Genomic DNA, 11,839 nt, shown 5'->3' with positions numbered 1-11,839 from the left:
CTAGCAGAACGGAGATGAGAAAACCTATTCAACTGTCAAGGCAATCAAAATCCTGTTTCCCATTCCGCAGCTTTCTTCATTAAATAACATATGAAATAACATAAAATGTAGCCTATTGCAAATAAAAACTATATTAATTTGATTCATATTTTTTTCTGGACAATGAAATGACTGTCAAATTAGTTTATATCCTAGCCTGCAGATTGTGAGACCGTCAATAGACAGGTAAACTGCGACCACTAGCGGCTGTTCAGGCTATAGCATTCTACATAAATATAATTAATGTAAATAAATATCAGTACCAGAAGAAAATACATCTGGATTTTATATTTAGTTAATTAAAATCGCATGGCATCAAACATTTTCACAATCAGAATTTATTCAGCCTATATTTCCCCATTTCAAAAATAATTTTCCATCTACATCAGCGGTGTAGAGAGATGGATAGCCTCAGGGGTTTGCTTGTGTGATATGTTAGTGTGGTAATTCCCAAAACATCTCATGAAAATGTATAGATTGTGTCTGGTGTTATTCTCAGATTATTTGTAGGGAATCTAAAATGATCCACCATAGCCCATGGCCAACCCTAACCACAGCACACCAATAATATATTCTTCCTAACGTATTGTATAAGCAAGGCCATTTTTAAAAGCTTATCGCGGCTCAGTAGTCACAGAATAGTTCCCCATCGAGGATCACTTTGGAAAGAAGTGCTTTAATAATACTGGTAATACAGTCGTCATGTGTCAATTGCCCCGGAGTTTGCAGTGCAGGGCCCAACTGGGATGCTCACACACATTCCACATGATTGTCTTGAGATTTACCTCCCCATTCATCACATGATTCCTGATGATTAGTCAATGCCATGCCAGCTTCATATATAGACCATTGTAGAGCAGCACCGGCTGGCAGTTTGGTGTAACCCTCCTCTGTAATGTGTTCTATTTTCAGATACTCCCCGGGCTTATGTAGGGCCACACCATGGATCTGGGAGAAGAGCAAAGGCAAGTCTCTAGGTAGGGTGTAGCGTGACACAAACCCTAGCTCGGCAGGGATGTCCTTCTCCTCAGAGTACTCAAATATAGCAGCCATGTACTTGGAGATGTCTCTCCCCTTGGCTTTGGCACGGCCAAGCTCTTCCCCCATCAGGGATACTACGGCTGCAGCGGTGCTTCTGCTTTCCCCCGCATCTCTCTCTGTTGGCCGCCTCTGTAGTCCCCGGGAACAGATGACCAGAACAAAGTCACTCTCCTGGATCCTCCTGCAGTGCCATCCCATGATCCCCTCCTCTGCCAAGCTTAGAGAATCCCACAGGTCCAGAAACACCTGGCATGACAATGCAACAACAAATAATAATAATAATAATAATACAAATAATATAATATAAATAACATTTACATTTGTCCATTTAAAATGCAATTTCAACCAGTCATTTTTTATTTTCTATTCATTTAACACAGACCAGGGCAGGCGTGCATTCCATTCGGGTTCAAAGATGGCCGTTTCATAACGGTTTGAAATAAAATAACACGTTTCCCGCCAAAACAATGTGTACCATTCTTCAACAGCCTGTTTGGTGGGTGTGGCGAGGGGTGGCGAGATCAATATGGATGTGACCATTTGAAATCACGTCCAACACGGCACACACACAATCCCTCTCTGGGCCACTAAAATCACAACATTCTTCAACTGGTCGTTCAGTACAGAACCGTTTGTGTTGAATTAAACGTTGTACGGCGTTCTGTCGTACTGATATTTTCCTCCCAGTGTTACCTGTGTTGCCATGTGCTGCTGCAGGAAGACTGCTAGTTGCATTACAGCTCGGACATGGGCGTGGCCGTCATCGCTGCTGTAGCAAATCAGTAGTCGAGGCGGAGTTAACCTGCTGATCAGTGACACATGTTCCTCGTTCCCATTATTGTCATGATGTTGCTCGATTATTTCTGAAAACCACAAAAATATATATATATTGTATTACCATGTTCTTGTTAGAGGAAAACGTTTGTATGTCTGACCTGCACATGCAAAGAAAGCATTGGTATCGTTGGTGAAATGTAAAAAAATGCCGACCTGGATTTATCTCCGTCTTCCTCCTAATCTGCCTGGGATTCTTCCAGACGACAGCCAGTAATAACACCACTAACACGGCTGCCAGGGCAACGCCAACAGGGAGCAGCAGGGTCAGGGATGGAGTGGCCGTGGGAGGTGGGTCTGAGGGGAGCAAGGTAGACTAAATACACTAAACCAAAATATAAACACAACAGCCAACAATTACAAAGATTTTTACTGAGTTACAGTTCATAAGGAAATTAGTCAATGGAAATTAAATTATTAAGCCCTAATCCGTGGATTTTACATGACCCGGGAATACAGATACGCATCTGTTGGTCATAGATACCTTTAAAAAAAAACAGTTGTGGCATGGATCAGAAAACCAGTCAGTATTTGGTGTGACCAACATTTGCCTCATGCATCGCAACACATTTCCTTCGCATAGAGTCGACCAGGCTGTTGATTGTCGCCTGTGGAATGTTGCACCACTCATTTTCAACGGCTCTGCAAAGTTGCTGGATATTGGCGGGAACTGGAACACGCTGTTGTACACATCGACCTAGAGCACCCCAAACATGCTCAAACTGTGACATGTCTGGTGAGTATGCAAGCCATGGAAGAACTTGGACATTTTCAGCTTCCAGGAATTGTGTACAGATCCTTGCGACATGGGGCTGTGCATCATCATGCTGAAACATGAGGTGATGGCGGTGGATGAATATCACGACAATGGACCACAGGATCTCGTTACGGTATCTCTGTGCATCCAAATTGCCATATATAAAATTAAATTGTGTTAGTTGCCCGGTACAGTTGAAACCGGGATTCATTCTTGAAGAGCACACTTCTCCAGCCTGCCCTGAAGAGGACGACAAGCACGCAGATGACCTTCCCTGAGACGGTTTCTGAAAGTTTGTGCAGAAATATTTTGGTTGTGCAAAGCTGCAGTTTCATCAGCTGTCCAGGTAACTGGTCTCAGACAATCCCGTAGGTGAAGAAGCCAGATGTGGAGGTGCTGGGCTGGCGTGGTTACATTAGTGTGTGCGGTTGTGAGGCTGGTTGGACATACCGTCAAATTCTCTAAAACAACAATGGAGGTGGCTTATGGTAGAGAAATTTACATTCAATTCTCTGGCAACAGCTCTGGTGGACATTCCTGCAGTCAGCATGCCAATTGCACAGTCCCTCAACCTGAGACATCTGTGGTATTATGTTATGTGACAAAACTGCACATTTTAGAGTGGCATTTTATTGTCCCCAGCACAAGGTGCACATGTGTAATGCTCTTTAATCAGCTTCTTGATATGGCACACCTGTCAGGTGGATGGATTATCTTGTAAAATGAAAAAATGCTCACTAACAGGGATGTAAACAAATTTTCAGCAAAAAAAAATTGAGAGAAATAAGCTTTTTTTTTCTGCGTATGGAACATTTCTGGGTCATCAAACATGGGACCAACAGTTTACATACTGTGATTATATTTTTGTTCAGTATAAATAGCTAAATATGCTCTATACTGTTATACACACTACACTGTTTCTCATTTTCAGAAAGGGAGTTTTTTGACATTGCCCAATTTCTTTTCAAAACCTAGGGGGAGAAGGAGAAGTGTATTGTTTGCATAATATGACAAGGTGATTTACGGCCATACTTAATGATTCATTCTGCATATCATTTAGTTTTGTGTACAAGTACTTAAAGGATCAGTGTGTTCACGGCCATACCATTTGGTGTATGACACGGAAAAAATAAAATAAACCAATCAAAAAACACGCTAAGTACACAGCAAAAAAATATCTACAAGAATGTGTATAACTTGTATAAGTGTTGGTATTGATTGGAACATACCTTGATTAATCTGCATCACTTGAACGTTGAATGTTTTTCTTACAGCGTCTACCTCGTCAACTGCGATCTGCGATAAAAAAAATAAAAATAAAAAGAGGAGTGATTTATGGAAACATCGGCTGGAACTATACGTTTTGTTTGTATAGAGTATGAGTCGTGTAACATTTTTAATGACTCACCTCACACGTGTAGTTGAACCCTACCATCAGGCCTTGGAGATGATAACTGTAGTGAGTTCTGTTTTTTGTGGAATTCTACAGAAAGTAACAATAGAAAGGTAGCAATCTTTATACACGGCAGACTAATAATGACAGTAAATCATTCTCCACGTAGACGTGTAAAATAGTTGGATCAAAAGCTCTCACTCACAGGTTTAATGATGTATCTCTTCAGGCCACCTCCTCCCTGCCGCCCCTCTCCATAACATAACGAGAAGTAGCGATTGATTCCAAAATGTGGGGGAGCAAGGTTGAACGTCACAATAACGTCATGCTCTTCCTGCTGAACTTCTATATGTTTTGGGTACCAATCTATAACAGAAAACAAACAACAACAACAAAAAACGTTTACAAACAAAATGAACCAATGCGGTACAGAGAGCGGTTCATAAGATTGTAAACAAACGCAGCAGAGTTTTATTTCTCACCTTTCTTGCAATGTTCAAGTCCGTTTTTCTCTGGGCATGCTGCAAAACAGCAAGGGAATTCACACGTTTACAATACATTCACTTGTTTTTTTGTCACTGGATTATGGTTGATTGTAAATGTACAAAATAAAAAACATGTCATAGATGAAGCCAACAGTGTTAGTGAACACTGTTCTCGTGTTCCATTGATGTGGTACTGTATATTGAGAAGGAAGATTTACTGCGTGTGGAGAACATTGTGCTGTGATAGAATTTATCCCACAACTCAGGAACTGGCAGGGCCATCACAGTGACAGCATACTGGGCCCCCAGGGTTAGACGGGCGAAGGTGTCTGACTGGTACACCTACAACACCCAATAAAGCCTATTAAACATGTCTGGAATCTGGACAAGACAAACCCTGCTTTACTGGTCCAATTACATCTATCATTCTGACTTTAAACAGTTTCACTTTACAGTAGCTTCCCTTTCACTACCTTTCAGTGAGAAAAAATATATACTATAGAAAACTTCTATAAGAACTTGGTATTGAGGTTGTACTGGGTTTTATCCACCTTTTTCATAGATGTGTTTTTAAACAAAAAGATTATGACAAATTTTGAGGAATGGTGTCATGTTAGCTAAGTGTCCTACCGTTTGGGCGTGTGAGGCAGAGAGAGAAATATTGATTTGAAAGAGAAAAAGCTGACAGGCCATATGAGATCCTCCCAAGGCCTGAAGGGAGACCTGGAACCCTCTGAGGAAGGAGATCCCTGGAACAAACACAGGGACAAGGCCAGTAAAGAGTGAGTCAACTAACATACACAGTAAAGAGTGAGTCAACTAACATACACAGTAAAGAGTGAGTCAACTAACATACACAGTAAAGAGTGAGTCAACTAACATACACAGTAAAGAGTGAGTCAACTAACATACACAGTAAAGAGTGAGTCAACTAACATACACAGTAAAGAGTGAGTCAACTAACATACACAGTAAAGAGTGAGTCAACTAATATACACAGTAAAGAGTGAGTCAACTAATATACACAGTAAAGTGAGTCAACTAACATACACAGTAAAGAGTGAGTCAACTAACAAAACACAGGAATGCATGGCAATACTATTCATTAACATGAATGTAATTTTCACGGCAATACACAATGACAGTCACCATTATTACTGTATTTTCAGATTGATGCCATCTAGGCCTGTACCTTTTCATTCCATGAATTCATATTCAATTTGAGTGACATCACAAACAACCACATTATAAATGACCACTACATTGGCTCTACAGTAGACGATTGATGATTACAGGAAAGGGTTTGTATCTTATGTTTGTGTCTTACCAAACTGGCTGGGTTGCCAGGAGACAACGATAGTGTCATATGTAGTGTTCTCATCAGCTACGAACTCTACAGTCACATCGTGTGGAGCATGGACATAATGCTTGCACACATCAGAGCTCTGTCCACCCAGAAAGACAAAACATGGCCACGGAACACAACCTGGGGAAATTCATGATAATAATAATAATAGCAATGATTAACATGGAACAACACACTGCTGTATTTTAAAATCAGTGTTTATTATACAGTGAGACAGATATATACACACACACTCAGTGCATTTGAAAAATTCGGACCACTTGACTAACTCTACCTACATGTACATATTACCTCAATTACGTCGACTAACCGGTGCCCCCTGTTTATAGTCTCGCTACTGTTATTTTACTGCTGCTCTTTAATTATTTGTTACTTTTATTTTTTTAACTCAGTTATTTTTTACACAAGTTATTTTTCTTAAAACTGCATTGTTGGTTAAGGGCTTGTAAGTAAGCATTTCACTGTAAGGTCAATAGACATTTACAACATTAACAATGTCTACACTGTATTTCTGATCAATTTGATGTTATTTTAATGCTTTTCAAAAACAAGGACATTTCTAAGTGACCCCAAACTTTTGAACGGTAGTGTAAGTATTCAGACCTTTTACTCAGTACTTTGTTGAAGCACCTTTGGCAGAGATTACAGCCTCGAGTCTTCTTGGGTATGACGCCACAAGCTTGGCACACCTGTATTTGGGGAGTTTCTCACATTCTTCTCTGCAGATCCTCTCAAGCTCTGTCAGGTTGGATGGGGAGCATCACTGCACAGCTATTTTCAGGTCTCTCCAGAGATGTTCGATTGGACATTCAGAGACCTGTCCCGAAGCCACTCCTGCATTGTCTTGGCTGTGTGCTTAGGGTCGTTGTCCTGGCATTCAGGCCAAAGAGTTCAGTCTTGGTTTCATCAGACCAGAGAATCTTGTTTCTCATTGTCTGAGAGTCCTTCGGTGCCTTTTGGCAAACTCCAAGCGGGCTGTTATGTGCCTTTTACTGAGGAGTGGCTTCCGTCTGGCCACTATACCATAAAGGCCTGATTGGTGGAGTGCTGCAGAGATGGTTGTCCTTCTGGAAGGTTCTCCCATCTCCACAGAGGAACTCTGGAGCTCTGTCAGAGTGACCATCGAGTTCTTGGTCACCTCCCTGATCATCTTTCCAAATCATGTCCGACCAATTGAATTTATCACAGATGGACTCCAATCAAGTTGTAGAAACATCAAGAATGATCAATGGAAACATGATCCATCTGAGCTCAATTAAATCTCATAGCAAAGGGTCTGAATACTTATGTAAATAAGATATTTCTGTTTTTAATACATTTGCAAACATTTCTAAAAACCTGTTTTCACTTTGTCATTACGGGGTATTGTGTGTAGATTAACGATGAAAAACATTTAATCAATTTTAAAATAAGACTAATGTAACAAAATGTGGAAAAAGAGAAGGGGTCTGAATACCTTCTGAATGTACTGTATACAAAACATTAAGAACACCTACTCTTTCCATGACAGACTGACCAGATGAAAACTATGATCACTTATTGATGTCACCTGTTAAATACACTTCAAATCAGTGTAGATGAAGGGGAGACAGGCTACAATTTTTAAACCTTGAAGCAATTTAGACATGGATTTTATATGTGCCACTCAGAGGATGAATGGGAAAGACACTAAAATATGAGTGCCTTTGAAAGGGGTATGGTTGTAGGACCCAGGCACAATGGTTTGTGTCAAGAACTGTAATGCTGCTGAGTTTTTCACACTCAACCGTTTCCAGTGTGTATCAAGAATTGTCCAGCACCCAAAAGGACATCCAGCCAACTGGACACAACTGTGGGGGCTTGATATTTATGCCTCTAACTTTCTCACTCATCATTATTATTATTCACAATTCATTCATGTTTATCTGTAATCATGCTAGCATCTACATTAATGATTCTTCGAGTCTTTTTGGGTAAGTCTCTAAGAGCTTTGCACACCTATATTGTCCAATCTTTCTAAAACTTATTCAAGCTGTCAAGTTGTTGATAATTGCTAGACAGCCATTTTCAAGTCTTTCCATAGATTTTCAAGACGATTTAAGTCAAAACTATAACTAGGCCACTTAGAATGTTCCTATGTCGTCTCGGAAAGCAACTCCAGTGTAGATTTGGCCTTGTGTTTTAGGTTATTGTCCTGCTGAAAGGTGAATTTGTCTCTTATTGACTGTTGGAAAGCAGACTGAATCAGGTTTTCCTCTAGGATTTTGTCTGTGCTTATAGCTGTATTCCGGTTCTTTTTATCCTCTAAAACTCCCTAGTCCTTGCAGATGGCCAGTGTAACATAACACGATGCAGCCACCACCCTGCTTGAAAATATCAGGAGAGGTATTCATTGATGAGTTGTGTTGTATTGTATTTGCGGCAAACATAACACTTTGTATTCAGGGCAAAAAGTTCATTTCTTAGCCAAATGTTTTGCATTATTACTTAAGTGCCTTGTTGCAAACAGGATGCATGTTTTGGCATATTATTTATTCTGAACAGGCTTCCTTATTTTCACTCTGTCATTTAGGTTAGAATCGAAGAGTAACGACAATGTTTTTGATCCATCCTAAGTTCTCATATCACAAGCATTAAATTATGTAACACGTTTAAAAGCACCATTGACTTAATGGTGAAATCCCTGAGCAGTTTCCTTCCTCTCTGGCAACTGAGTTAGGAAGGACTCCTGTATCCTTGTCATGACGGGATGTATTGTTACACCATCAAAGCCTAATTAATAACTCACCATGGTAAAAGAGATATTAAGCATCTGATTTTTGTACCCATCTACAAATCAGTGCCCTTCTTTGAGAGGCATTGGAAAACCTCCCCGGTCTTTGTGCTTGATATTCACTACTCGATTGCGGGACATTACAGATAAACGTGTGTGTGGGGGTACAAAGATGGGGTAGTCATTCAAAATGAATGTTAACCACTATTATTGAACACGGAATGAGTCTATGCAACATATTAAGCTATTTTAACAAATTTTTACTCTTGAACTTATTTAGGCTTGCCACAACAAAAGGTATGAATATTTGACTCGAGTTTGTATTAATTTCTCAACAATGTTCCACTGTGACATTATGGGGTATTGTGTATAGATCAGTGACACAACATTTCAATTTAATCCATTTTAAATTCAGGCTGTAACAACAAAATGTGGGGGGGAAAAAAGTAAAAGAGATGTGAATAATTTCTGTAGGATGAGAACCTGTTTAGTCAGACCAGTCAAACACACTTACTTCCAAATGCCTCGACAGAGGGAACGCCTAGGGTTCTTCCAACATCTTCTCTGCTGATTCTGCAGTATATACATCCCGGACCCCCCTAAGACGGTGTGTGAGAGGACAGGGTATGCATAAAGGACTTGTACGTGACGCCGTGAATAGGTAAACACAGTGGTGGAGGAGAGGAGGAGCCATCCTTTTCCTTTTGGCTGTGTCCTCAGGAGTCATTGCTAGTCTAAGAGACAACACACAGCTGGAGAAAATGAGAGAGAAAACAGAAACAGCCAGAGAGCCCAGGCTCTCACTTGTCAGGTGGGTAATATACTAGGTAGGTTAAAGGCCTCCATCTTGCCTACTACCTTTGCTTGCATGGCTGTAAATCACTTTGGATAAAAGCATCTGCTTGTTAATGGCATATATCACTTCAGATGGGAGAAATGTACATACTGTACTAGGGCAAAACTTCACACGATCAATCACCGTACTACTTTAAATCTACTCTACAGTTGACTATGTACTGGGATTAATCATTTTGTACTTCTGTAGTCCATTTAAAGATGTTGTCCTTAATTTAGCCCTTTTTTAAAAAAAAATCCTGCATGTCACAGGCCTTCGCTGGTCAGTTACCTTTGTAATATGTTAGATTATAAAAAAATGAAGAAAATTCAGAGAGGTGCGGAAGACACAATTCAGTTGAATACATTCATTTGTACAACTGACTAGGTATCCACCTTTCCTAATAACCCAGTCTGATTCCTACCCTTCAGTGTTCCAACAATAGCAGAGAAAATTAGCCAAACATCTTGTGAAAGATATAGAAAGTCAGGTAGTGGGCAGAGGCTTAAATCATGTGTGTGGAGGCTTACCTGCAGGACACATTCCAGACTGCAGTCCTGTGGCGAGATGGCTGTTAGGTCCTCCTGGGCCCAGAGGTACTGACTCAGAGTCAGGACGTGGAGCAAGATGAGCTTGGATCTCCGCATGCTGCCAAAGCACACATAGTAGTGCCCAAAAGCAAAGCACCTGGACTCAAACATCTCCCAATCGGACTGTATATCCGTTTTCTGTGAAACAATAGGTGTTGTCGGGTCCTTGTATGTACAGCGTGGAGAACGCTATGAAGTTTCGACACATCGGGGTGAGTGCATGAGAGAGAGTGAAGGAGACAAGGGTGTGGTATCTTGAAGCTAAAGGGTAAAGAAAAACACAGGCACCTGCACGCTTTAACTGTTCAGTCTCCAAGAGCCAACCAAACCATATTCTCATTCATGACACTTAAAAACAACAAGGACAAATTTAAATATATATATTTTTAAATAATATAAATAAATCAAGTTGATATAATCTAATTTATATCAACAAAGTGGACAGCATCCAAGTGTAGGTTTATTTGTATCAAAAAATAATAATAATAAATAAATAAATAAAAAATAGGATCACATTTTCATAGTAATTCAAATGGGAATATTTCTTCAACAGGACTGTTATGTTATTGGTGAAGAGATCACTATGGTTTCATGATTTAGGCAACAACACTTTGGGGAATTTAAATTAAAAAAGGTAGAGGAGTAACAATGAAGAGTAACCTAATGTTTTAAAGTTAATGCAATGTATTCATCTGAAAGGAGAATGCATCTGACAATACATTAATAGTTAAACATGAATATAAAATATGGGTCCAGAATGATCCTGAAGGCAATATTTTCACCAGATCTGAAAGACAAGAAATTATTGCACATTTTAAGATCAACCTCCCAACTTCAGTTCAATTGTTTTATCTAATAACACAATTTTACACTAGAATTATGAAGAGGCCTATTTTGGAGTTGCCTCAGCCATTTCTGACATGTTTTATGAACTAACAACTGAAAGTGAACAGGCCCATGCATGCCACACTTTAAAAAAACTGACACCCATTCGTCGTCATGTGAAGCATACCTATGAAACAATCCTGTTGTTGCGGTTTGAAAAACGGCCATAAATCATGAGCCACTATATGCATGATAATAATCTATCTAGCAATTGATGCAACATTCCTTTCATTATTAATTTGGGCGTGTGAGAAAATGAGAGACAAAACAGAAAACAGAAAACAGCCAGAGAGCCGTAAATAAAAAACCTACGATACCAATCACATACAGCGCTGTGAAAAAGTATTTGCCCTCTTCCTGATTTCTATTTTTTTTTTTGCACATGTCACACTTAAGTGTTTCAGATCAAACAAATTTTAATATTACAAAAAAAAAATGCAGTTAAGTGATCATTTTAATTATTAAGGGAAAAAAAGCTATCCGAACCTTCATGGCCCTGTGACAAAGTAATTGCGCCCACTAGTTAAATCATTAATTTAATGTGGTTAATCACATTTTTGGGAATTTCACTAGCCACATCCAGGCCTGATTACTGCCAGACCTGTTAAATCAAGAAAAACACTTAAATAGAACCTGTCTGACAAAGTAAAGTAGGCCAAACGACCTCAAAAAGCAAGACATCATGCCGCGATCCAAAGAAATTCAGGAACAGATGAGAAACAAAGTAATTGACATCTATCAGTCTGGAAAGGGTTACATTTCTAAAGCTTTGGGACTCCAGCCAACCACGGTGAGAGACATTATTTGGAACAGTGGTGAACCTTCCCAGGAGTGGCCGGCCAACCAAAATTACCCCAAGAGC

The 11,839-nt window shown here is 39.8% G+C and overlaps 1 protein-coding gene across 1 annotated transcript; it reads right to left on the bottom strand.

Moving 5' to 3' along the window:
* Window positions 1-695: 695 nt before the first annotated feature.
* LOC139368974 (interleukin-17 receptor D) lies at window positions 696-10,353 on the bottom strand. Its single transcript, XM_071108507.1, has 12 exons — window positions 10,033-10,353; window positions 9,182-9,266; window positions 5,877-6,035; window positions 5,180-5,298; window positions 4,768-4,891; window positions 4,547-4,585; window positions 4,270-4,430; window positions 4,080-4,154; window positions 3,901-3,967; window positions 2,071-2,211; window positions 1,774-1,943; window positions 696-1,326 (listed from the first exon to the last, which is right to left on the bottom strand). The coding sequence occupies exons 1-12, from the start codon at window positions 10,201-10,203 to the stop codon at window positions 790-792; spliced, it is 1,848 nt and encodes a 615-aa protein (XP_070964608.1). The 5' UTR covers window positions 10,204-10,353; the 3' UTR covers window positions 696-789.
* Window positions 10,354-11,839: the final 1,486 nt, after the last annotated feature.

The sequence above is a fragment of the Oncorhynchus clarkii genome, chromosome 16, assembly GCF_045791955.1.
Source record: "Oncorhynchus clarkii lewisi isolate Uvic-CL-2024 chromosome 16, UVic_Ocla_1.0, whole genome shotgun sequence".
Taxonomy (NCBI): domain Eukaryota; kingdom Metazoa; phylum Chordata; class Actinopteri; order Salmoniformes; family Salmonidae; genus Oncorhynchus; species Oncorhynchus clarkii.
Note: the sequence above shows the minus strand (reverse complement) of the source record. Positions and strands in the feature narration are given on the sequence as shown.